The following is a 27,714-nucleotide window of genomic DNA, read 5'->3' on the forward strand; positions in this document are numbered from 1 at the left end:
CACAAATAACACTTTAGATCTGGAGCTGCATAACTTCTCTGTCATAAGGAAGTATTAGCAACCTTAATCTTAGGTATGTAATTTATTTTCTTCACAGATAATGCACACCATCGCCATTTCAGTATTTTGTTTTCAAAGTTCAGCAGTCACAGCCACAGATACGAAAGCAGAGTTGAACGATGGGAAATGTTCACTTCAGGACAGGTGATCCTACACTTACAGAAGACATCAGGAGCTGAAGCACAAATCCCTAAAACCAGGTACAACAAAGCCTGGTTGGCTCTTATCCCACTACGTTGGGAAGATGCTTTACTGCTCAGGGCATGAAGCAACGAGCGGGGTTCCTTGCAATGTGGTGAGGGTTAAAGAGCTGTTCAGCATTATATGCACCTATTTTAAAAGTAACTTATCCATCAAAGTTTATTTGCTGTGCTTCATAACTGATTCCATACCAAGACGTCCTTCCAAGCAGCAAAGATAGCACGTCAGTTTTAGAATAAAGGAGCTTGCAGGAATGCATGAAAAAGCTCAGACATGTTCTGCTAAGGATCATTCACTCCCTCCACTGCAAGGGGAGTACCTGGCAAAACGTCATCTGGAAAATAATAATTTTTTAAAAATCTAGATGGCAAAATCTCACAGAGATGGGATTAAGGAAGATGGAACAGTTGTAGAAAATAGAAGACTAACTGAAAAAGTCAATCTTCATTTTTCCAATTTGAAAAGTAGAGTTATTCTGCCCATTATTCTCTACAGTATCATACACATACTTCCACAAAACAATCACAGTAGTAGCTACAATCAGGTTTAGCTACCCAACAGCGTTGCCTTTACTACACTTTAAGAAGCAGGGCAGTAACTCTCAGCAAGATGTCCTTAAGGGAAGTAACAGCTGATGCCCACTCCAGTTTATTGGAATATGACCGAAGAATACACACCCAACTTTACACTGAATTTTTTGCTCAAGCAGTTAAAGAAATCACACCACCTAGAGGCAGTGTGCCATTCTGCCTCTTGCAAAATCATTACTAAAGGACGAATTTGGGTAAGAGTAGGAACCCTGACATTTAAACCAAATCATAGCAAGTATCAGCCTCAGTTCAAAGATCTCATTCATAGTTTTCAGAGTCAAGACAGTACATTGATTATGTTACTAACACAAGGAAAGAGCAGTCCACGCTGAGAAGGAAGAAATGACAAAGCATCTATATGATTAATTATAATTAAGAAGACACCACCATGAGATTCCAGTTACATATGTATAGCAAATAACTTACACCTGGGGGAAGACTATCTGAACAAAGTATATTCAGGGGGGAATAAAAGACCGAGCAGCTGCTATGGGTGAGAAAACCCTAGAGGGTAAAGCTCTGCAGCAGATCAGACCAGAGCTGTAATGGGGTATAGCTGGAAAACACAAGCACACCCTCCCTTCTGCCTGCCTCATCTGTGTGGTAGCTGTAGGAACAGCATCCCCTGTATAACGAACAAAAACCAAGTTCATCTCATTACAATTCCAACAGAACCTCTTGGTGCAGCTTATGCAGAGATCACATAATGCAACCAATTTAAAAGCCCAGGGAAAAGGTACCTCAGGAATATCAGCTATGAAAGGAAATTAAGTGACAGAGGAAAACACGTAAGTGAGACTAAGCAATGTGAGCATGGTTCTGTCGTTGCCTTTTTTGAGCAACATGCCCCCAAAGGAAGTTAGTCAACATGTACATTTTATTGCAAAAACTGAAATAGAACAAGTCAGGTTGATCCTACAGGACACAACAGCTTTCTCCAAACTTGAGCTAAAAAAATGATCCTCATAGCTATGATCACTGGGACAAACACCTGGAGACCACAGCAGGCTGTGTCAGCAAGCTGGAAGTGCAGGAGCTAATGCAGAGTTTAATGTGATAGACCTCATGGATGTCTGGCAACAGAAGAAGTAATTGGGGATAAATTACTGCCATTATGCAGAAAGTTTAAGTCACTTCAGCTGCAGCTCAAACAGCGCAACTCCCAACTCTTGCCAGTGCAACACACTTCCAGTGCAAAGCAAAACAGGCTTCCTACAAACGCTACTCAGCAAATCAAGTATTTTAGTGATGCAGCAAAAGCTTGGCCTCACCTCTTTCAGTTCACAAAAAGGTCCAAACAGACAGTTTTTCTAAATCCTCTGCTCCTTCCACCTCTTCAGAGAAAGGCAGGCTGCCACACCACCACCAGTGGTGGTTTGGGGGATGAAAAACAGAACAAGCACAAGCCTGAAAATTTTTTTGGGTGGAGAATGGACAGCAGACACAACTACCAACCCTGAACTCCTGCAGTCTTCACCAGATCCGACTTTTTTTTTTTCCTCCTGTGAAAGATGTATCCATTTCAGGTTTGTGCTCTCACCTTCCCAACAAGCCACCTTCAACATATGGGAAGTTCATTTCCCAGAGACTTTGTTCACTAAGGGCAAGGCCATCTCAGGCACCTGAAAGACAAGTACAGTGGACAGTACAGTACAGGGACACAACTGAAGATATGAGACAGAAATACATCACATGAACTGGCAGGGCTGAAGAGAGGCCACACTACTTTCCAAAACCTCTGCTGCAGGACCCCATGAAATGCGCAGGCAGGAATCCGCTAATGATCTCGCCAACCAGTTGCCAAACTAGTTTGAGTCTTAAGTCCCTGATCTGCCGGTTAGGAGACAACACAGGTGTTGTACACTTGGGTTATTTCTCACATACTGGAGTAGCTTGTAAGAAATGAGCAACAGCGTGTAAAAATGCTCATCCTTTCATGCGTGCACACACAGAGCAGCTGCAGGAGGCACTTTGTACAGGGTGCAGCCTACGTTGGCAGAGCAGGAGGGGGAACACGCAAAGATATACCTTACTTAGGAATGCTCACGCGCTGTGTTAAGTAGTGTGATAATTAAATCGTTAGTCACATTGACAAGTGGGTGGAAGAGGCTGAAAACGTCTGATGCAGTTTGCTACAGGCAATTATAGATTTACCAGTGATGCATCTGTCACACACAAAGATGGGCTCTGACCCAAGTATCTGCAACAACTCAACTTTAGCCCATTTCCCAGAAGTAAAATGGAACGAAGACACCAGCTCTGCACCTGCAGTGCTGTAAAACAGCCCAGACCCAGCACCAACCTACCGCATAAGAACAGCTGTACGATTTCACATACTCAAATATTCATCCGGGCAAGAACTTGCAGAGGCTAATCCTTATCCAAAGATCTGGGAATTTCCTTTCTTGAAATTCACCCCGATAATACTAACTAGTTATGTAGTGCTTATATGCCCCAGTCCTGTTATGTGGCATGTATCACCTGGCTGCTGCATGACAAAAGGTTTGCAGGCTCAAGAAAGATTGGACAGCAGTTCTGTAAATACTTAACCATTCTCTTCAGTAAGCATCTGCCACACACATAGGACCAACTCATCTTGGCAACAATTTGAAATTTCCTCTAAAGCACAAAACTGGAAGTAACTTCATTTGTCTTAATGAACTAAATTTTACATGGGAGCTGACAGTGAAAAACTGCATCTTGTCCTCTAGAGCACCTGCCCTGTTTCACTATCAGCCTCAAAATTCCTCCATGTGGAGGGATATAATCAGGAAGAGGGGTAAGAAAAGCAACAAATAGTATGCTGTATTAGAGACACTTTGCTTGCTGTGCTGGTCCACAGAGAAGCCCATCAAGCCGGCACCTTTCCCGAGTCTGGAATTCTCAAATTCTTTAGAAATTCACAGTTGCTAGAGAAACCCAAAGGCTTGCAGGGGGTCTGTGTACTTGCTGCTTCCTGTGACAGGTCAGCTTGCAGGAGACAGCAGTCGGTAGGAATGTGCACAAAGAGGACAAGACTCGCATGGACACTGAGGTGGGTTGTTTTTCCCCAAAGAAATTTTATTTGAGAAAGTTGACAAAAATCCCCCAACCAGTCATTACAGGTAAATCCACACCAGTACCCCACACTTGCTCCCCAGTAACCATACCAGTACAGTGAAGGTCAAAATGCAACACCAGAACAATGATAGTGTAACAGTCACCTGGGGAACTTAAGGCCTCGCCACCATTTTTAAGACAAAGGTATCTTTGTACTCAGATAAGGATGGGGAGGGGATATCAAAACAGACAAGACTGGAAAAGTCCCTTTCTTGTGCTGTCTTTTCAAGTTATATAAAAACAAAAGCAATATCTTAACAGATCTACAGGCTTCAAACTGTAGGACCTAAAACTACCTTCAAATGACTTCTGCAATTCAGTCCTGTGGCATCACTGCTGTTCTGCACTGTAACAGCTTTCAAAAACGTACAAGGATAAAATGGATGCAAGGGCAGAGGAGTGGACTTGGATTCTTAATATGGCTTTATCAAAAAGGAAACAAAAGCAATCTAAGCACTTGCCAGTGGAACTAACAACTGCAGGAACTTGGCAATGGCAAAGGGGAGGCAATGTAGTTATGACAGGTGGTCATCTTTTCATCCTCTTTCCCATTGCCTCTCCCTGGACAACAGTCTCCTTCCCAGCAATAGATCAGATTCTGGTCAGAAATTATAAAACCATGCTTTTTTCCAAAATGGTAGCCCAGGCCCAGAGCCATGACAACCCCTTCCCTAGCCAGAAGTGTCTAGGCACACAACACCAGAATGCTGTGCTGCCAAACCATTGGCTCTGAAGGAATGCAGAGAAGGTGAAAGAATTTTAGTCACTGCCTAAAAACTGCAGCAGATACCATCCAGGAAGTTAACCTACCTGTTTTTTCCCAGCCTGGCTTATTTAACATCTTGCCATCTGGACGGCTGAGAAATGACAAGAAGCTGCTTGCTCTATCTGTAGTACCGCATAGGAGAATAACAATTCTGTTGAGGGCACAGTTCAGCCTCCCCCAAATGTACAATTAGACTATTCCTGCCCTGTACTGCTTTTTAGAGTTCATCCATATTCTTCCAACTCCTCTGCCAACATGCAAGGCACCATTGCACCATTGCACCCTCAGACCCTTACAGGCCCTTATGCTTCACATGAGCAGCAGCCCACCTTGCTTTGAGGTCTCAGAAAATGAGATTCAGCCAGCTGCCTGCTGGATAAACCCTACACTGTTACATGAGAAAAGTCTCCTGCTCAATATAAGACCAAGTTTCCTAGCATAACCTGCTCCTATCTGCTCTGTGACTGTATATGACTGAGGCCTCCTGTCTGCACAAAAGGCTGTCCCTGACCAAGGCTTTCAGGAAAGCTGCTGCATCATTTCAGAACAAGAGGCAAATCCAAGACAAACACATGGAGCAAGGGCGGGACCAAGGCCAGACAGCTTATCTGAGCAAAGCAGGCTCCTCCTTTCCAAGCTCAAACACATCCCCAAGCCCTCCTTCCAAGGATCCCCTTCCTCCAGGCTGAAGCACCGTATGCTCAAGTGTCCTGACCTGTCAACACAAAGACACCAGCTCCCACAGGGAGAAACACAGAGGTCCACGACAGGGACCAAACCTTGGACCTCCCTCTATCCTCAGGCCCTGCTGGAATGATGAATCCTATTGCTTTGCATTCACCTCTGTTTGCACAAGGCTTAGATCCCAGCTGGTCAGAACAGGGAATCCCCCACCCTGTCCCAGTGCTAGCTGCATGGCACCCAAAGAGCTTAGCAGGGTCAAGTGGCTCAGAGTAACACTACAGTCACATTCAGATGGGAGACATCATCAAGCCAAGATTATAAAAGGAGAACAGACAGCGCAAAAACTTGCTGCAGCTGTCATAGAAACATCTTTTTTTATTTAATCGCTGCCCCAGGAATCCCCAAACCCTTCACAACCTCCCCCACCCTCAACATCCAACAGGATTTCATAAGTCCCCCATTGCCTCCAGTGTTTAGGCTCCCCTCCCCCCTTAGGGTCCAAGTATCTGCAGAAAAGCTCCAGTCAGTGGGTATCATCTGTGAGATGGCTCCAGGGGGCCATGGCTGGGTCCCAGTGGTGTCCAGCTGGGTCTGAGAGGAGGGGGAGGAGGCCTTGCTCCTTTACTCAATCAGTTTCTTGGCCTTGAAGAAGCGACGCAGGTAGAAAACCTGCCAGGTGGCCAGTCCGATGAGACAGCACATGGAGAAAATGCTGAAGTACAGAACCCGGGTGTTTGTCGACTCTGAAACAGACAACAAACCATTGCACGGGAGTCTGACATCACAGGATGTGCCTCAACAGGGCAAAGTTCCCAGGATTTTCTCTCCCCACCTGTGTGAAACTTCAAAGGCAAGATATCATACAGCATGAAGGCAAGGGTACCCAAGCACCAGCAGTAGTTGAGAACAAAAGCAGAGAAAAAAAAGAGAGAAGGATGAGAGGGAACAAGGTGAAAATGTCGTCAAATGGTACAGAGTAATTCACATTAGGAACAGAGACAGAAAGAAATGATTTCTAGAGGTGGGACACAGAAGACTCAGTGATTGCATTGGGAGGAGAGAAATAGCAGCAGGTTTCCCCACTAGGAAAAGAACAGGCAGAGACCACTATAATTGCTTGATCTCCAAATGCTGTCCTAATAACACATTCAGCAGAAGTAAGGGGTCTTAGAGCTCCATCCCACTGAAGGAGCACACAGTCTCTTACCGTTCGTGTCCCTCATCTCCTCTTCCCGTTTCTTCATATAGGCAAAGTCGTTAACAATGGACTCTGAAAGATCTTCCAGGCGCCTCAGTTCTACTTCCAGAGGCTTCAACTTCTCCACTTTAGCAATCTAGAAAACAGAAGAGTCAGGCAATCACTGAGCCAAAACCAAAAGCTCCCACATGGGCTTTTACTGCCAGTTTGAACCACTCCTCCTCACGTACTACAGATCTGGGGCATCCTCCCCTAGGGAAACACCTCGACAAGCCAGAAACTACCGTTGCATAAAACACTATCACTTCTCCCACCTGTTCACTGAAGCACACTTTCCTACTACCCCTCCTACACAACGGAGGAGCACAGTATGCATACAAGCACATTTCTTCCTTATTCGGCCTAATGTTAGCTTATTCACAGTTGGCTTCCGAGGAGTGGGTAGAAGAGCTTGGCACATGACTAAACCTCCACTGAACAGAAGTTACAGACTGACATACAGGCAACTAACTTACATACGTATACGATATTGTTCTATAGGCATGCAGGATATTAGCACCAAGGCTCACTTTCCTAGCTGTTGCCACATGCCCCAGAAAGCCCGGGCAGCCTGATTCCCAGTAGTGGTTTGATTACACCCACAAGAGCTCAGGGCTTTTATCACTTAGACTGATGACCTCAAGGGCAGCATATGCTCTTGGTAGAGACCACACAGCTACAAAGTGCTCCATCTGCCTCAAGCCACCAGATGACGCTGCTGGAATACTTATGGGACAGGATGCCTTTGAGTCAGTTTAAGGAAAAATGCACTTCCCTCATAAAAGCTGTTTTTATACAACATCATTTTTGTACAAAACATGCAACCCACAGTCCTGGAAGTCAAAGACTTGTATCCAAAAAGAAAAATGCACAGGAAATTCGATTAGAAAGCACATTCCACAACAGCAACTATTTAAAGTTAAATATGTATACCTGTGTCCTTCCCCAGCCCTGGCTGTAACCTATGGCTATATATTGTGTAAAATCTGTGAGACAAGAACATTACTCAAAGGAAACTAACTGCAATTCCTGCCACTACTACAGTGTAGGGTTTGGGTAACTCTGATTCTCACGTAGAATTTGTCACTATTACCAATGAGCGACAGGCCCCCGCCATGAAAGCCAGATGCCGTGTCCCCAAGTAACACAGCGGAAAATAGATGTGCTTCAGAAACTAAAAAAAAAACCCACAAGGAGCACCTGCAGCTCACCACTGGTCTCACTGCCACACGGGATTTCTCAGACATAAGCCGCAGGATCGCATCCCTCCGTGGTCCAGATGCCAACAGGCAGGCAACAGGGCACGCAGAGTGCAGGCATTCCCAAAACGCTGCTTCCAGAGGCAGCTGCCTGGGCATCAGAGCCCATCTGAAGAGATGCTCGTGACCAGGCCAGTGCTATCTAATCAGCCATTTCACTGAAGGGTCTTCCATGACACACATATCCTGGCAAGCAGCAGGCCCTCAAGCAGTCATCGGAGGATTTTTATGCTGAAGCAGGCTGTATATTACTGCTCTGCCAGCATAGCAGTGTCAATTCGGAGTGCGTTTGTGAGGAGGGGTAGGAAAAGGGAGGTTAAACCTCTCCTGCTTTCTAGGCAATAGGCTGTACTGGCAAGACCCTGTGGCCTGGACATGTATCTGCCAGCAAAGCTGTGCTGAAAAACTGGCACCAGTGTTAGGTGTGCCTATAGCCCAGACTCTGTTGGCACAGCTAGAGCAGCAGGTCTGTAACACACACAAGGTCTCAGGCAGCTTGACTGACAAGCTAACCCTGCATTGACCGGCTCCATTATCTTCCTGGAGGGCACTTTTCCCCATCACAGAGGACTACAAAGGTTCTACTGGAAAAAATCATGGCTTGTCTGCTCCCTTCATCCCTGCATTCCTTCAGCTGCTCTTAATAGGTGTGGCTAGAAACATCTTTCAGTCCTGCATGTACTCTGAGACACACATTCTGGAACCTCTTTCTTCCTTAGTGAAGCAAATACACACAGATGCTCCAAGTGATTTTGTAAAAAGCCCACCAAGCATCTGTGATGGTAGAACACCATCATCCTAGAAGGAGCATGTGGACCACCAGAACAACTGAGACAACTCCACTGATCTTCTTGGGGGCCTCTCAAAGATACATCAAAGCCTAACTCTCTTCCCAGCATAGAAAGAGACACGCTATTGCCAAGAATTGGCAAGGAGTAGCTGATCTGGAAAAGAATCTAGATCGCCAGGCCTTCTTGGTGCTCTCTGAAATGTCTTTTCACTTTTCCCTACCTTAGTTTCTGTTTACTGAATGGAGAATGTTATTCCTCCCTACCCCAGAGAACTAAGCTGTAACACTGCCATGCAGTCAGGTTTTCTAAACCAGCCCACTCTCCTAGTTGCTTTGCTCCAAGAATGCCCTGCATCTATGAAAGCTTATGAAACCAGACTTGGACATCATCCTTCCTCTCACTGCATATATCCCTGCACAAGCAGGACAGTATCAGTGACCCTCAATCAACTCCCTGCATCAAGTCTCCTTGCAGCAGTTCAGCAAGAACTGGGGAGAAAGACAGGTCACTGGTACTTTACAGCAGATGAACATCACAAGCAAAAGGCTCAAAAAGGCAGCAATTCCAGGAGGGAAACCTGAGCAACAGTCCTCCCCTCTGAGGCCTTACAGCAATCTGTCAAACCCACAAGTACTACACCAACCTGGAGAAAGAGAGGATGAAAGAGAAAAAACACACTGCAAATCAGCATTGCTAAAAATCCATAGGAGCTGTACAAACAGTAATTAGTTTGTGTCTTTTGCAGACACGCTGCTCAACACAGGCTGCTACCCTGAGAGGTCCCCACAAGTCAAGGATGCTCACCAGCACTGCCAAGATCTGCATTTGGTATCACGTGGGACTGCAAGTCTAAATTCTTCTTTTCCCATGTTTGTCCATGGACCTTTTCCACCGATCTAACTACATTGACATGCATAACAGATACTTACTTTTATTCCAAGACAGTTTTATCAGTACAACCATTGAGTATGTAGATATATGGGCATATGAGAATCTTTCTGCATGGGGACAATGCTTCTAAGTAGCACTAGAGTAATATAACTCAGAGTATGCCACGGGATTGTATTTAAAGAGGTTCCGTAAATGTAGTCACGATAATCCTCCCAGTTACACTCTCAGGGGTCATCCCATAAGATTTCAACATCTTGTAATCCTTCAGTAGCTGGTTGCCAGACAGCTGGCCCGATGACTGCTCTGCTCTTCTCTGACCCCAAGCACTTTTTCATTCTCCATGTAGGATGTGCTCTAGACTGGCTTAAGCCATGCAGGACCAGCTAGCCCAAAGCTCAAAAATTTATAAAAACTCCAGCGTGCTCATCTCAGAAATTTGTTCATTTTCTAACTGGCACCATAAATAGCCTCCCCTGCTACCTACTCTCCTCCCTAAGGCTTCTCCCACACTGTTGGGCACAGTGGACACAGCAAGCATTTGCAGGAACCTTTCTGCACCTACAACTTTCATTTTCTCAGGCACAGGTGCTGTGCTGGGGGCTGACTGACCCCAAATTCTCAGGAGCCAAAAGCATAGCAGCAGCCATCAAAGTTCAGCATCCAAACCAGCCAGGAAAGTCCCAGACACAAAACAACAGCTATTCTGCACAGCTGACTCTTGGGTCTAAGAAAGCTATGTCCTCCTAAGATGGAAAAGTTTAGGCTTTATGCCTGCTTGCAATGTCATGCCTTCAACTGAAATACCCGTTTCATACCAGCTACTACTCTGCCAAACACCTGTACACTGACACACTGCTAGTTCTCAGAAATGCACAAGCACCATTTCAGGGCTGTTGAGCCAGTACATCTTATAGTCAGGAAGGTAAGAATAGTAACAATGCAACTTGACCTTTAGGAGGATCTAATATTAACCTAAAATGCCCTCCACTACTGGGGCTGGGGTAACTTCACATCCCAGTCTCTTGTTGCCTCTAATATCTATGCCCAGAAGCTGTGTCACATTGTCCTAGCAAAGACATTCACACATTAGGCTCCAGTTCCCAGAGTACAGATTTAATTTTAGCTGATGTTTGTCCCTTTTTTATTCTTCCTCCCCTAACACACAAATTCATGGGAATTGTAGGTTGCAGAGAGGCTTTCATGACCGCTGGGACAACAGCTTCCCATCATGAGCCCCAGATCTACAAATGGCATCACGTGAGTGCTGGGAAAGGGGAGCCTGCAGTGCAGGCAGCCAGGGGACATACCTCCTCGTAGTTCTTTGCTTCAACTCCGTGCTTCATATCCAGAATCACGAGCTGGTCCGGCATCCTCCCTGTTCCTGGAAGCGTAATGAAAGGATTCATTGTGCGAAACATTCAGCCTGCCAGGAAATCACCAGCTCTCCTCACCGAGGAAGAACTCACAACATCCCTCCCCTTCCTCCATGTCTGCAGCTAACTGCGGAGGCAGCACAGTCCAGCCTAAAAATACAGAGACTTCACAATAAATCCTGGCTGGAGGAAAACCTCCCAAAGATAATGAGAACAAGCTGTAACTAAAAGTGCTAACTGTGTGTAGGATGCAAATCACTGCAAAAACTGCAGAGTATTAGATGATGAATACCAGCTGCTCTGAGACAGCCTGGGGAAAGACAAATGACCAGAGGGACAAATACCCAACTGGGAAGCCCAGGTTCCTTCTAGCAGGAAGTGCAACAGTAACTTGTCAAGGTTACTGAGGTTGTAAATGACTACCTTCAAAGGAGCAGGAGGTAAACTGCTGTAATTGAGGAATACAGCATATGGGGACTACTGACCCTTGCATGTTGCAGTATCTACAGAAATGAAGGCAATCCCGTTATCAACATATCTTTTCAGGGAAAGAACAGCTAGATGTCCGAGACCCACGCTGTTAATGCAAACCCCAAGGTAGCAAGAAGTTTCTGAAGCCAGGAAAACACCACTTCAGAGAACTGCCAGCTGGAGCCACACAAAGAACAAGCAGGATAAGGCTGCAGTCAACAGCACAGTAGGTATCTTTTAAGGTTCTAACCCCCAAGCTAGGGCCACCTATGACTAATAGCCTCTTTTAACTGCTACAGACTGTCACATCTGAGAACATTCACAAGAGGAGAAAAAAAAAAACAACATAGAATAGGCATATAAGATACTCTAAAGAATGCAGCACATCAGCTGACCCAAGTATCATATTCCACTATACCACCCACCAATGAAATGTCTGTACATAACACATTCCCAAATCCCAGCATGGTGGGGCATACAGTTGTCCTCAGCTGGCTGCCAGCAAAACACAAGGTCTGAATTCACTTATACTATGAATTTCAGAGTCTTTATCCAGGACCATGTCCAATACTCATACTTTGCCTTAGGACACTGCCAGGTGGACATTCCCTCAGTCCGCAAACAAATTCAATGTACAGGTTACACTGGGTCACTCCAGTCAGAGCTAGGAAGATACTCCAGATCTTCAAGAGAACATGCCCGAATTTTCTCTCTACCCACTGAACAGCGCTTCAACACCAGAGTATAATCACCACCACCTTCTACTGTTAGCAGAGCATGGCATAACCTACTGACAAGATGGTCCATATCAACTACAAATTGCTTCTTAAATTTCCTGACGGATACAGGAGAAAAAAAAATTGCAAACCCAGCTATGTAAGCGCCCAATGGATAATTCAGGATTAGGATGGAATTTTTTTGTTTTCTTATAAAAGACTGGTTACTGTAAAAACAAACTAAAATCCCAGCACTGCTCTTTAACAGACGGGCTGTATACAACCACCCAGTGCTCCTTTCTCCAACCACAAGTTTTGATGACTTATACCATACATCTATTAGCATGCCTGGAGACTGGCAGGTAGGACAGCCAACAGTAGCTGCAGAAGAAAATTCAAAGCACACATTTCAGTGAGAGGTTTTTTGAATGTTGTTTAAATTACAGCAACTTGGGTGGAGAGCTGGAGCTTCCAGGAAGAGATGAGAAAGATGAAAAGGCCAGTGAACAGAACTGGAAGGATTAATTTGTCAGGCTGGAAGGGAGAGCTGCCAAGAGGCAGTAAGAAAGCAGAAACCTTAGAGCTGCTGGGTGCAAAGGGACAGAAAGCAGATATTCTGCAAGAGGTTAATGTTGTCAGGGACTGGCCTGGAAGAAATCAAACTGCTCTTCTACAAGTTTGCTGAGCCCAAGGCCCTAGGCAGCTCCTTTCATGCTCATCAGATCCTTAGTAACTCACTCTTTCTCCCACAGCCAGGGCTTGCCAGAACAGACTGGCTCAGCAGCAAAGAGAAAAACAGTTAAGTCCCAGAAATCTTGAACTAAACTGATATCTACATCCCGCATGAGGTCTTCAAGAGGTCATCTCACATGAGCACAGAACTGTTTCCTGGGAGATTAGGGGAGCTCCTAATTTGCAGAGTCAGTGGAAAACCAAGATTGTTGTACTGGATGTCAAAAAATTTTCCCGCAGGAATTTCAGAAACAGTGAGCCTTAACACTCTTAAGAAAGTTTGGGACGAGAAAGATTACAGAAGGAGCGAAGAGGTAAAGGTTAGCATGCAGTAGGGGCCCTACAGGGAAGCATGTAGTGCAGGCTAGGCTGTTCATCTCAGAGATTAGCATATGGTGCAAGAGTAAGTGTGCCTGAGAACAGAGCACTGTTCAGGAATACAGGACTTCGACTCTGGAAGGGGGGAAAAAAACGTGTCATGCAAACATTCCAAGAAGCACCCTAAGAACTCCTCCACTCTGATAAGGTGGACCTTCTAAAGAGGATCTCTTCAACTCCTCTTCCTCATTTCTGTGGTTAAGGATTGAGAAATCCCAGTTGCTTAGAACCCTCAGGTCCCAACGGCTCTGGGCTTCCTCTACCAACAGTTTTTCCTCTTCCAGTACTCCACCAACATCCTCCTTGGCTGCTGCACTAGAAGTCCTGACTGCTTACTTGATGAGACTGAAAAAAACCCCACCTTTAAAAAGAAACAGGGATAAAATAGCACTTGGTCAGTTCCCCCATTCCCATGCTGACCTTATAGAGGAAACAAGACACTTCCTTGTGACATGGTCACTTCTTCCACAGTACCTCAACTAAGTCCTGCAGATCACAGAATGGTAGGGGTTATAAGGGACCTCTGGAGATCATGTTGTCCACCCCCCCACTTGAGCAGGGACACCTAGAGCAGGGGAAACAGGAACACGTCCAGGCAGGTTTTTAATGTCTCCAGGGAAGGAGACTCCACAACCTTTCTGGGCAGCCTGTTCCACTACTCTGGCACCCTCACAGTGAAGAAGTTTTTTCTCATATTTAAGTGGAACTTCCTGTGTTCCAACTTGTGCCCATTGCCCCTTGTCCTGTCATTGGGCACCACTGAAAAGAACCCAGTCCCATCCTCTTGACATCCACCCTTCAGATATTTATAAAAGTATTGATGAGATCCCCCCTCAGTCTTCTCTTCTCCAGGATGAACAAACCCAAGTGTCTCAGCTTTTCCTCATATGGGAGATGCTCCAGCCCCATGATCATCTTGGTAGCTCTCCGCTGGACTCTCTCCAGTAGTTCCCTGTCCTTCTTAAATTGGGGGACCCAAAACTGGACTCCAAATGTGGTCTCACTAGGGCAGAGTAGAGGGGAAGGATAACCTCTCTCAATCTGCTGGCCACAATCCTTTTAATGCACCCCAGGATACTGTTGGCCTTCTTGGCCACAAGGGCACAGTGCTGGCTCAGGGTCAGCTTGTCCACCAGCACTCCCAGGTCCTTCTCAGCAGAGCTGCTGAATTGGTCAAGCCCCAACCTGTACTGGTGCATGGGGTTGTTCCTCTCCAGGTGCAGGACCTTGCACTTGCTTTTATTGAATTTCATCAGGTTCCCCTCGACCCAGCTCTCCAGCCTCTCCAGGTCTCGCTGGAGGGCACCACAGCCTTCTGGTGCATCAGCCACTCCTCCCAGCTTGATATCATCATCAGGCTTGCTGAGGTTACACTCTATCCCTTCATCCAGGTTATGGATGGATATATTTTAACAGGACTGGACCCAGCACAGACCCCTGGGGAACACCACTAGTTACAGGCCTCCAACCAGACTCTGCCCCATTGATCACGACTCTGAGTTCTGTTGCTGAGCCAGTTCTCAATCCACCTCACTGTCCACTCATCCAACCCACACTTCCTTAGCTCGTCTAAGAGGATGCTATAGGAGACAGTGTCAAATGCCTTAGTGAAGACATGATAGACAACACCCACTGCTCTCCCTTTGTCAACACAGCCAGTCACACCATCATAGAAGGGTATCAGGTTGGTCAGGCGTGATCTCCCCTTGGTGAATCCATGTTGACTACTTCTGATAACCTTCTTTTCCTCTACATGCCTGGAGATGACCTCCAGGATGAACTGCTCCATCACCTTTCTGGGGACGGAGGTAAGGCTGGCTGGCCTATAGTGTCCCAGCTCCTCCTTGCCCTTTTTGAAGACTGGAGTCACATTTGCTTTCCTATAGTTTCCTGGGTCCTCCTTCCTGCCTTTTTTGAAGATTAGAGTGACATTTGCTTTCCTCCAATCCTCAGGCACTTCTGTCCTCCACAACCTCGTGATCAAGCCTCACAATGCCATCTCCCTTACTTTAATACATCCTTGATATCTAGCACAGTTATGGGAAATCTGGAGATGCTCACCATGCAGCATCTCTCTTTAGTAAGGAATTTGGGCACCTGGATCCAAAAAGAAACCTACAGCATGAAGAGCCCTGAAGAGAAAGCCTCCAGAAGAGGGTCCAGCTGCTCATCTGAACAGCTCTAGATTTTGGCACCTCAACGCCCCACTGGTCATCAGGTAGAAGCTTCATTTAGAAATGTTTTATCAGTACTGAAAGCTTTAAAACAAACTTGCAACAATACAAAGGAGCCAGGGAACAAACATTCAACAACAAACAAACATTTGCTACAATCAGGAGAGCTATAAGGGGATCAGTCTAGGCAAGAAATCTCTGGTCACAAGAACTGAAGTAAGAGTCCAGACACAACTAAAGAAAGAAGCCTTTCCCACTTCAGTGTGTGATCACATGGAAGCTACAAAACGATTTGTGGGACTGTCTGAAGGCTTCCCAAATACCCAGGTGTTGGACAGTAAATAGCATGAGTGACTCGTAGATGAGTCACTAGTGCTTGCATGTCTCGATGTGTTAAGGAACATTTGGAAGCCCAACCTTTGGAGTAAAATATAAGCAAAATCCTGAGCATTTGGGGTCACTGCCTTACCTGTAAAATACTATAGAAGAGGTGTTACAAGCCAGATCCCTCCCAATCCCAGCAAAGAAGATAGCCTTCTCTTTCTGGAAAGTTCTCTTCAACTTGCAAACTATCCACATCTTATACATGGAGCAGAACAGCAAAACAGAGGCTGCCTTTCAACAGATATGAGGAACGCTGCTAGTGACTGCTCTGTGAAGTGCTCTGGGAACTTTTAGGTTAAGACCTAAAAACAATGAGGTCCAGGAAGCAGAACTCTGACAGCGACTACAAAAAGATGTGAGTACCTACGAGCTTGCACGTGCTCACACCACCGCAGATGAGATTGGAGCCCATGTGTTGGCTGTTTTCAGCACGTTTGTCCTGAAGTTGAGCCCAGCCACTCAGAGCAGCACATGCGTCACACTCACAGGAAATGAGCCTCAGCACTCGTTAGGCAACCATCCCTGCAGCACAAATGCAAGGCTGACGTCCTGCTCATTTCCCCTTCCCTTTATTGACCACTTAGAGAGCAGTTGCGGGTGCAAACCAAGGCCATGTTCTATACACACACACCCCAACCCCAGAAAAATGCTTGCTAACCTAATGCAGAATAGCTGCCAAGTACACATTTTGGAGGTATCACATCCCACCAAATGGGGACAGATCATCAGCTAGGGAGAAAGACAGGCTCCTGGAGATGATGGCATCCTGCTCTGTCCTGGCTGGACTGCAAGATGGGGAGAAGCATGAAAAGAGCAAAAGAGATGTGGTTTGCTCCTTGGTACTGCCACTCACTGCAACTGTGTTCCTCCCACAGATGTCACCGCAATTCCCCTTTCAAAAGAAACCCATGCGCTCAACGCAACAGCCACAGAGGATTACTTAACTTCAAATGCAACACCAACAGCAGATATTCTGCAGTGAGACTGTCTACAAGCTCCTGAAGATCAGCTTTAAAAGTCAAAGTGTTCTGGAGACCACACTCAGGATCACTTTACCCGTACCCCTAATCCACACATCTGTGTAAACTTGTTCGGAAGCTAGAAGCAGCCAACAGATCTTTCACTTCACTTACCCACAGGAAGCTTGCTCTCAAAACAGGCCTCAAACATATCATAGTCCTCAGTGGTGAAGGCAAACTTGCCCTTAGTGGCATCCTCCTTGGCATACAGGATGTGCCCAGCTGAGTCAGTTATCTGTAAAAGAAAAAACGAAGGTGAGGAACACAGTGCTTTGCTGCCACGGGCTCACGCTGCCTGTGTGATGCAGGAAGAATCCTTGTAGTGTCTCCTTTGGAGCTGCTGCATTCTCCTTTCAACAGTTTCCTTCCTTCCTCACAACTATATTAACTCCTCTCTTCCTCATCCCCAATTCCAGGTGCTGACAAAGTCAGAATGCCTTTAAGTTAATTATTGACTCTTAGATTAAACAAAAAAAAACCCCACCAAAAAACAGCCAACCAACAACCCCCCAAAACCACACCAATTCCTATTCCTCCTATAACCACTGAACAGAGACTACATTTAGGAACTCTAGCTGAACGAAACTGTTATCCATTGCCTTCTTTTTGCAAGCAAAATTCATAAATTCCCATAGCAACAGAGTTATGGAGAAGCCTTAGAGGACAAAAAAAGACTCATTCCCCAGAAGATGAAATGGAAAATGGCACATCTATTCCTCTAGAAACGAACCGTCAGCGTGGCCCTGAGTTATGCAAGGTCTGGGTGCCAAGATCCATAAAAGTGGCCACTTCAGAGGACAATTCAGACTAGGCAGACAGAATAATGACTGTTTTGCGCTAAGTCTATGAAATTACTAAGAATAGGCAAAAACTGTAGAAGTTCTACAAAAATGCTTCAACAAAGAGTGAAAAAAACCCACAAATTTCATGACACAGACTTGAGAATCACTGTGCTCAATTAAAGGCTCTGTCCAGTTAAAATACTCTGACTGTGGAAAGGGGTGAAAAAAGCAGAAGGTGTTACAACACGGTGTGAAAATCAACAGCGCGTGTTCCACTGGAATGCTTCCCAGTTTCCCTCTACTCTATCCTTCAACAGGTATGCCTGAAAAACATGTCTGCTAAAGTTACTATGGGTCTTTGAAAGTCTTAGAGGTGAAGAGAGTAAAAAGCTTGGGAATAATTTTAAAGATGTATAAGACAAATACACAAAATAATTTGTTGCATGGAAAAGGTAAGGCAGACAGTCTCCTTCACTCCACCTTATAACAGAAAACCAGCCTCGTTTCCCTGTACAAAGGCCATAAAAGAGGGCTATGTACCCAAAATTACTCTAAGGAAACACTCTTCTTTCTTTTTATTAGAACACCTAATTAACTCCCTGCCACAGGATACCACAGATGCCTGCAACCTGCTGGACTCGGAACAGGTGTGGACCTTCACACAGATAATGAGAGTTGCTGCATTAGGCAGGAAAAATAATAAAGTATATATAGATTCTCATGCCTCAGGTTATAAAAAGTAGCAGGCAAGTCCTTAGGAGCAAACTTCCTCCACATACAGAATATCCCATAATTGTCTGTTAGGGGATTTGTTGTAGCTTCCCCTGCACCATATGGTATTTGTCAGCATCTGAGAACAAGGAGCATGGCTCTCCTCCCATGCTGCCATTCCTGCTCAGAGCTCTACCTGCATTCAAGGGGCAAGCAGATGAAAGCACGCCTGCGCAGTCAGGCACAGGCAGCTGCCCTGCCATCCCCTGCCACAAGCCACCTCCTGTCTGGAAGCCGCTGGACTACTGGAAGCACCCAGCTCAAGCCAGCAGGCCCTGTTGGAGCACTGGACTGTCTGCATCTGACCACACAGGCACAGTCTAAAAGCGCGTGTTTTGGCCACTATATGGTGCACACTCTTCAATGGAACGGTCCCGATTAACCAATATGCTGGCCTCATCAGGGTGATATCATATGATCTGCACACTGGGTTCTCCATCCCAAGTGGTGGTGACAAGAACACAGCAAAGAAAGCTCTCAAATGTCCCTATTATTTTGAGCACTATTCCCTTAGTGCTCAAAATAAGTGCTTAGCTTTGTAGATACCAGAGCTAATCTTTAGCTAGAGGATATTAAGCAGCTTGATCCCTTTTTGCCCTTTGCAGCTCTAGCAATAGCCAGCTCATGAACAGGATTCTGGACAGTAAAAGCTCTACTATCTGCTTTCATCAAAACTGAATAGCATTACCCAAATCAGCCAAATACACTGCCCATTCAGCCGGGCGTGTGGGGGCGGGAGAAGCTGCTAATAGCCCAGCCACAACGCTTGTGGGGGAGTTGACCTGAAAGGGATTTTTCATGCTATTCTAACGATATTTACGGTAATGCAATCCCCTACAGACAGGGCATTGTTCACCCTTGACAAGCAGCCCGACGGTCCCCCAAACCACCGGCCTTGACAATGGGGCAGAGGCACGTGGCTGGGTCCAAGCAAGACCTCAGCCACCCCGCTGCCACCTCTCAGCCGCCAACTGGCAGAGCCCGCGGATTCCTCCAAAACAGAGGGTGCCACTGTTAGCGCTGGGGTATCACACACACAAAACTTAGCTCACCGGCAGGAACCGAACTGAGCCCAGCAAGAATTAACTACCAGTCTCCTCGGTTTGGTGTCCTGATGCAGGGGGCCAAAGCAGAACATCCAGTGCAGGAGAGAGACCACCTGCAGACATGATGACTTGAACCAACCTCTCCCATAGAGACACAAAGATAAAGTATGTACCTAGGGTTACAGCACTTACAATAGGCCACAGCATACCTGAACAGTAAGAAGGAAAGCAAGAGCTGCATAAATTATTATTTCTCCTCTGTAGCTTTTCAAACTGGCACAGGACTTTTTTAAAAATTATTATTATTTTGCAGTTAGAATAAAATAGGACTTCCGTGACCAGTCCTACCTTGATACCAGCTTCGGCAACAAAGCCAGACTAAGACCCAGCCGTGGGATTCATTGCTTCACGAGCTCCCTAGCTAAGTCCTCTGTCATTGAAGTGGGTTTTGGAAGAGCCTGGGGGGTCAGTTGACCTAAGAGCAGGCAACCAGAGAACGAGGAGGATTGATCACCAAGCAGTAAGAGACAGGTGGGAACATAGCACTGGATCTGAAATACATGCTCCTTACCAGCCAAATACTACAGCAACATTTTAAAGCATTAAAGCTGCATGACACTACCTATACACAGACAAGTTTCCCCTTGCGAATGATGTAAGAACAGAATAAGATTTTTTTAAAAAGCAAGCCTCCAGAAACAGCCTTTTCTAGCCATAACGAAGCAAAACCGCCAATTACCCAAGGCCTTTGGGCACCTGTTGGCAGATGCTGGAAGGGCAACTTGATTTCAGGAGATCTCAAAAACTCACTCAATTAACACTGAGTTCAGAAACTCCTGAGCAGACCATCCTGTCTGTGTTTACTTGCATGCTTACTTTTGAAGCCTTTGGGAGCTTAGACAGAAATAAAAGACAGACAGAAAGCAGTTACTAACTGACTATGAAGCAACAGACCTTACTCAGCTATTTGGGAAACCTGAAGAAAGGCTGGGGAAGGGAAATTGTGGAGAGAATTGAAGTGAAGCTGTTGAAGTTTTAATAGCTGCTGCTTACATAGATTCTGCTGAGCCTTCCCCTACACCCTCTAAAGATCCTTCAGGATCCCTTTCTTCCCCGTAGCAAACACCTGCCTCCTTAAAGTCCACGTGAGCCGTGAAACAGTAAGATGGGAATAGCCATTTTGTGCACGAAAACCTCGTTTCTAAGCCCCCGCCTTGCCCTTTCCCTGGGCCTGCGGCTTCATCCTGCCGTGCCAGGCCGTACACGGGGAGGGAGCCCTTGGAAAGCCACGTCACCCTAACTCTTCCCTCCTTACACGGCGTCAGCAGCCTTAGGACGGCTTCATCGCAGCGGCCCGTCACGCGGGGCGCCGTATAAACCGCACCGCACGCCGTTTGGCATACGGATTATACGGCGCCCCGCGTGACGGGCCGCTGCGACGAGGTCTTTGGGGAAAAAAAGCTTCTATTTGGCTCAAGCCAAAACCCTGCCCTGCTGCCTCGCTCACCCAGACGGCAAAGCCCCCGGACAACCGGTGGCCCTGAGCAGACGGCGAGTCCCGCCCCTGGCCTGGGGGGAGGCCAGGCCTGCTGTAAACCCACGCGTAGGCTGGCGTCACGCGTGGAAAACGTCACCCACTCCCACGCCCCCCCCCCCCCCCGGCACGGCGGGGGAGGCGGGGCTACGTCGCCCGCCCCGGCCTACCACCACTCCGTTCCTCTCCCCCCCCCCCCCCCCGCCTCCCGCTGGGCCGCCGCCGCGGACGCACCTTGAGGTTGGCGGAGGGTCCAGTGGAGGATCCCGGCGGGGCGCCGATCTCGTACTCGCCCGTGACCAGCGTGTCGCGGTGGATCTCCTCCCGCAGGCACTTCCGCGCCTTGCCCGGTAGCTGGAAGGAGATGGGCCGCGCCGGGCCCACCACCGCCACCAGCAGCAGCAGCGCCAGGAGCGGGGCCTGCCCGAGGCGGGGGCGGCCGGGCGGCGGCGGCGGCGGCAGCGGCATGGCGGCGGCTCCGGGTGCGGCGGGCCGGGCCTCCGCCTCCCTCCCCCTGCGCACGTGACCAGCGCCGCCGCCCGCGTCACGGCGGGGGCGGGGCGGCGCGAGGCGGGGGGCCCGGGCGGGGCGGTGTCACACCGGTCGCGCGGGCACGGGGGCTCAGTGTCCCCCCGACCGCCCCCTCGTCGGGGACGGAGCTGCTGGTCCTAGGGCCTGAGGCTTGCCCCCTCGCGTGGGCTGTTTCGTTGTTACGGTCAGGATTAATGCATTAACTCATTAATACCGCGTGGTAATGATTCGTAATAATTCCACCTGGTCAAGAAGCGAACAACTAAAAACAAACAAACAAACAAAAGTCGACCGTGCTCCGATGCAGAGGGTTGCGCTGAGGGTGGGTGAGCCGCCTGAGTTTCCCGGAGCCTCCCATGCAGTGGGGCCCCTCCAGGTCCTTTGCCAGGTGACGCGCTTGCTGTCTAATTATTATTTTTTTAAGTTTCTGAGTAATCTCCCTCTTGTCTTCTTCAGCCAAGAAAATTTAGTTTTATCAGATGTCTCACTTCCTCGGATCAGCATCCTGCAGATACGACAGCAGCAGAGGTATGCGAGTGGTTTTGACAGCAAATGAAATGATGATGATTTTTAAAGATACTCGGAGGACTATTTTTTTCTCTCCCTTTCCAGCATATGCTCAGGTCTACCTTTTTTTTCCCCCTTGCTTTATTTTATCCTTTAGGAAAAAACAGTGTTGGACGGCTGCTTCCCCGGCCGCACACCAGCGGCTTCCCCCACTTCTCAGCCTGCCTACCCTGGCCTGCGGCCTGCGGCTGCCGCAGGGACCCCGGGGAGAGGCACTGCCGGGGAGAGCGTGCATGAGTGGGAGAGGCAACTTGCTTGCGTGTGCTGAGACCTAAGGAAGGGTGGGGAGAAAGAAATGCACAGTAACATTGCTGGAAAGTATAAAAGCCCTTTTATTTCTATTATCTTGTGTTTAAAAAAAAAATGACACCATTGTTTCACTTCATCAGTCCCCTCTCGTTGGGCAAAACGTGCCTTCAATTACAGCAGTAACCAGGAATCGGTACAAACATCAATCTTAAGAGCCTTAAACCAGCAAACGTAATGCCTGGATGTTCATGTGGAGATGGAGCCAGGCCACGCCATGGCCAGACCATTTCAGAGAACAGCTTTGTGCCTTCACATCCTTGTGCTTGTGCTTACAGGGACAACACAATGAAACCCGCCGTATGAAAGAACAGAAACTAAGCCCAGCTGTACAGTGGTGGAGTGACCTCCTTGCTTGGAAGGAAATAAAGAGAACCCTCACAAAAAGACCCTCCCAGCACTAGACCTCTGCCCTTCATTTAAATGGTATTTTGGAGAACCACCATTTTCCTTAGCAGAGCATGTATCTTTTAAGTGAAGATCGACTGCTCAAATATTCAGTCCACTGCTTTACTTTAAGCTCCAGCTTATTGTTTGAAACTGGATTTATGGTCTCTTGTTGCACATTTCAGTCCATCTTTATTTTCCTAATTGGTTCACGAACCTTTTCTTACTTGGACAATTAAATTATTTGGAAGCTTAACCTTAACAAAATAAATACTTAGCTCTTTCTGCAATATGTCAAAGTATATTTGCACAACAAAACCATTCTTTCCATTGCAGCACTTAAGGCAGAAATAGATATTATTTCACAAGCTTTAAGAAACATAGATTCCTAAAATCTGAAGATATGAAATGTTGCAATGTTGTACCACAAAATTCCTGATGAAACATGCGCAGCACGACAAATCTCTCCATGCAGAACATTCCTCATACCAATGATACGTACCCAGCCTTCTAGCACGTTTGAAACATTCAATAATGCCTTATTTTCTGGGGCAAATGTCAGAGAAAGGGGCTCATTCATGTTAAGATAGCCTCATTTTCTAAAATCAAAGTGTGAAGTCAACCATCAAAGAGCAAATATGAAACTGACTACAATCCCCTCCTATTGTGGCCGTTTTGTCACAGTACATTTTTAGATGAGTTACATTTATGACCAATAAGTTTACTCCCCGGTTTCTGTTGGAGCCTTCTCTCGTGTCCGTGCTTTTTGATACAAAGTAGTGCGCAGGCAAGTTCAGATCTAATTATAAAACCCCATCAGAGATGCTTTAGTGCTTTAGTGTGTTGTGAAAGAAAGCAGTACTGAGCTGCTGCCGGTCTCTTCACAATCCCCAGCTTTTCACTCTTCAGAGCACTTAAACGTGCAATGGGGCAGCCTTCCTTGAGTGTGCAAAGTAACTTCTAGCAGAGGGAAAGCTGCAGTTTAGAAATAACAGTCTTGCAGGGACATGCCTTCACGTTTCCACATAGTGGAGGCTGGCAAAATGAAATGCTTCCTGTAATTCTGAAACACTTAACTCCTCTGAAGAAGAGATTGATAGCTTGTTACACAACTGTCGAGATGAAGTGATGACCTATTTCAGCCTAATCTGCTGCATTATGCATTCTGGGAGCCTGGCAATTAGCTGGAAGCAGGTATTCGTTCTCACTGTCACTAATCCGTGGACAGATGGGTGTATCCCCAAAGCAAATGTTATCTTGGCATCTGCCAGCCACGATACATTGCCAAAATTTAAACCATTTTGGTCATCTATACTTTTTATATTTCCAAGTATCCCTAATGCAGCTTCATTGCTGTCTGGAAATTAATGAAGGGAGCAATGAATTATTCAGCTTTCAGCCCTTGTGTCAGCAAAGGAGCACCGGACACCTCTGGGTATCTCTGTAGTTTGAGGCAGCAGTGGCCATTGAGGAAAATATGCCCTTTCCCATCAAATTTATAATTTTTTCCCAGCTGACAAAAATGTTCACAGAGCGTTGGCAGTAGTCAATTTTTGCCATACCAAAATGTATCTTTTATCTATGGTAAATGGCAGAAAACAGGACTAATTTGCTGTCTCTATGAAACAATGTGTATGAATGTGTGTGAATGACGTAATTAGACTTTTTTTTTTTTTTTTACTGTTTCTGCGTCAGCTGCTGTGGCATTTCTGCATTTTCTTCTTTTAGACAATAAAAAGTTGAAACAATTTTCTTCTTAAAAACTGTTCTAGACCTACTTTTATGCTCTAATCCTTTTGCATTCTGCCTTGCACCTGACAATCCACTACAAGCTACTGAGAAACTTCTATAAAAACTACATACGCTTTACGATGCTAATCGCTGTTTTTACTAACGAAGCAAAATTTTGTGGATTATTCATCCACTTCTGGAAAGTGCAAGGCCTCTTCTTTTAAGGGGCTATATTTGAACTCATTGCTGGAATATAACCATCACAGTCACCATCGTGATCACAATCCAGATAGGAACGTTATTCAATCAACTCAAAATAAATCAGTGGCTAAACAGCCATAAAACAGCATCGCACTTCTCTGCCCCCCCTCTAGTCTGTCCCAGAGACCCCAGGTGTTGTGTGCTGGCCATATAGCTAAAATATATTGTGTTTGGATAAGAGACATGGAACAAAATAACCTTTAGATGTCAAGAAGCATATAAGGTAATTCCTTTGAGGAGACAAACTACTATTACAATATAGTTATAGATACCTGTTTCCATTTCACGCGGCGACTGAAGTTATTTCTGCCTAAAGGAATTAAAAATCCTGCATAAATGTCAATTGGTTTTGCTTGAAATCGAGTGTATGGCCCTTGGTCTAAAACATGAGATTGTTTATGGAAACAAAACATCCTTCATCAAAGATAGCTCATGTTCAATCACACACAAACCACTTTGAGGAAGAGAGCATTTGCGATACTTCTCTTGCCTCTCCCCAGAGCTTTGCCTGCTGCCAGGCAGGTTTTTGGCTTTCAAGCAATAGCCTGACAGGCTTGTGAGGCTCCCTCCTAGCTTTTTGAGGAAATTTCCCATTTTGTTTCCCAGCAACTTTCACCTACTGCCCTTCTGGAGCTCAAGGGGAGCTGGTTCCCCTTTCTGTTCCCAACAGGTGGCTCCAGCTGAAGCCCTGCTTCTCCCATAGCCCCAGCAGTGTGCGCCATGTGAGCTCCCCAGCCGGCAGAGGCCTGCTGGCCTCTCCTGCTCACCAGCAGCTGGTGGGGATTAACTTTCCCAGCAAACACCAATAAAGAGTCCACCTAGAAACCTCCACCCTTTGCAAGAAGCAGCTGGCTTGTTACCTCCTCCCAGCCCCCCAGCCCCTGCCCTGTCTTCCTCTGATCTTTGTGATAAACATGCGTCTGCTGAGGGAGGGTAAGAAATTGCTGTTTACATAGACTTTCAAGAAGCTCTACAAAACATTGCATGCAATTTTGTTACCTAAGCCGCAGCTCTAAAAAAATTAGAGGCTTGGGGTACCGTCATGTCTTAACAGGCAAACTCCAATGTTAAGTCATACCATTATTTTTCTTTCAGTTATGAAACTCAGTCCAGGCTTAGGACAACACAAAAGAGAGTACTCTTTTGAGTAAACTCAATTTTAAACTGTGTAAAAAAATTAAAAATAAGGAACCCCAACAAGGCAGGAACCTAAATTCTGAGACCCAATGTAAAAGTCAGATTTGGTGGTTCTCAGAGTGACACTGATGGTTTTTGTAGGGAAGGAGAAGGGTGGTCAGAGATGGATTCTCTTGTTAACCTTTGTGTCTCACTGGTTTTCATCTTCCACATCCTGAGAAGAGAGTCAAGGTTTGGGGCATAACTTTACGGTTACTTTTTCTTTAAATATTAGAGCTGAGATCCATCTGATCAAACACCCATCTCTGCATCTGATGGGGCATGGGGGCTGCATCATCTTTCCAAGCGATGGGGAGAAAGAGCTTATTTTAGAGAAAAGGTCAACTCATCCTGAACTAGACATTTACATCTGGTGAGGTAAATCCCATCCCAGGTTTCTTCAGACTGAATTGATACTAAAAACGAGGTCTAATCAGCGATTATATTGTGTATTGCTGCTCTGCACAAGACTGGCCGAGTAGTCTCCACACCCATGGAACAAATGAGTGAAGAGAAGAGATAAAGCCAATTTATGATGAAGGACACCTTAAATAAGAGGTGGTTGACCATGCTAGGTCCATCATCCTGCAGATCAGGTGAGGTCTTCCCTCTCCTCGTCCCTATTAACTGCTGGGGACCCCCAGACCAGCTCCTCCACTGTCCTTTCTCTGATAATAGCTTGTGATAGGCAAGACATACTCCAGCATCAAATCTTTACTAGTCAGAGCTAGCCAGAGGACCTCGGAAGAAGACTCACCACCCTTTTTAAACACACATTGACTTCTAAAAATCTGGATGTTCTTATCAGCTGTATACATTTCTATGCTTTTTAATATCGTTGAACTCTTGACTTAAATGCCTTCCAGTTTCATTGTCCAACATCTGTGAAAGTATTTCCTTAAATCAGTTTCAGTTTTTCGTAACTGAAAGCTTATCTTTCACAAAACTTGTCCTCCAGTTGTACCTGATGGGAACGTAGCCAAGTCGGCTCTCAAGCAACATGGAGGAGAGACAGAGACTGAAAGAAATACGTGAGTAGGTACAAGGAAGGGCTTATGTATTACTGTGTTTAAAAGCAACTATTCCAAATGATCCCTAGTTATGATGAGTAGTGACTTCAGTTGCATTTTTAAAAGAAAAATTCTGAACTGAATTCTTAATGTAACCATCCAGAGAAACTTCCACATGTCAAAAGTAATGTGAAAAATACCCAGGTATTAAAAATTAAATATTCCTGTGTAGGCTTTGCACATGATAGCAGTAACCTTTTACTGTGTAGGAAGTCTGAGTCTTTTTATTATTCTACTATGGTGATGATTAAACATCAAAAAGTTTGTTACTAGAGGCTGTGTTTCTTCAAGGACTAATTTTAATTATTTTTAACTTCTCAGCTATTTAACATTTGTATCTGTCTGTTCTCAGATCTTTCCTTCTTATATGTAGCAAGTAAGAGCAGGAATGCTGGGGAGGGAACACCAAGACAAGAGAGAGCTCAGATCCCTATTTTAAACACAAAATTAATATCAGCTGTAGCTATGGAGCCACTATTTCTGAATTATATTATCCTCATATCACCTGGTAATAATAAACAGAGGACATTTATGTACAGGGACACTATATATTTCAAAGATATCTTTGTGCTAGCTGCAGTGGAGAGTACCAAGCCAGGTTCTCCACTGAAGACAACCCTTAATGCATTCTTCCAGACTGATATGATTTTTTTCAGCTGAGAACATTCCTTGCTGATTATTTGAAGATTTACATGGAGAACATTCCTTCATGCTACTCATCAGAGTA

At 46.0% G+C, this 27,714-nt stretch overlaps 1 protein-coding gene and 1 long non-coding RNA gene across 2 annotated transcripts; one reads left to right on the forward strand and one right to left on the reverse strand.

The window, feature by feature from the left end:
- Positions 1-3,876: 3,876 nt before the first annotated feature.
- Positions 3,877-21,484, reverse strand: TMED10 (transmembrane p24 trafficking protein 10). Its single transcript, XM_064460409.1, has 5 exons — positions 21,193-21,484; positions 16,940-17,060; positions 10,886-10,959; positions 6,608-6,734; positions 3,877-6,143 (listed from the first exon to the last, which is right to left on the reverse strand). Exons 1-5 carry the CDS (start codon positions 21,424-21,426, stop codon positions 6,022-6,024), a joined length of 678 nt encoding a protein of 225 aa, XP_064316479.1. The 5' UTR covers positions 21,427-21,484; the 3' UTR covers positions 3,877-6,021.
- Positions 21,441-23,492, forward strand: LOC135315007 (uncharacterized). Its single transcript, XR_010374431.1, has 3 exons — positions 21,441-21,673; positions 21,946-22,017; positions 22,641-23,492. It is a non-coding gene; the product is annotated as an uncharacterized LOC135315007 (long non-coding RNA).
- The last annotated feature ends 4,222 nt before the right edge of the window (positions 23,493-27,714 follow it).

This window comes from Phalacrocorax carbo, chromosome 9, assembly GCF_963921805.1.
Source record: "Phalacrocorax carbo chromosome 9, bPhaCar2.1, whole genome shotgun sequence".
Taxonomy (NCBI): domain Eukaryota; kingdom Metazoa; phylum Chordata; class Aves; order Suliformes; family Phalacrocoracidae; genus Phalacrocorax; species Phalacrocorax carbo.

Bases quoted from the DNA above. Each gene is read 5' to 3' on its own strand.
- TMED10 (XM_064460409.1), bottom strand. From the start codon at position 21,426: ATGCCGCTGCCGCCGCCGCCGCCGCCCGGCCGCCCCCGCCTCGGGCAG. The intron at 17,061-21,192 runs GTGCGTCCGCGG...TTTCTTTTACAG, and splicing joins GACCCTCCGCCAACCTCAAG to ATAACTGACTCAGCTGGGCA. The intron at 10,960-16,939 runs GTAAGTGAAGTG...TTACGCTTCCAG, and splicing joins TGAGAGCAAGCTTCCTGTGG to GAACAGGGAGGATGCCGGAC.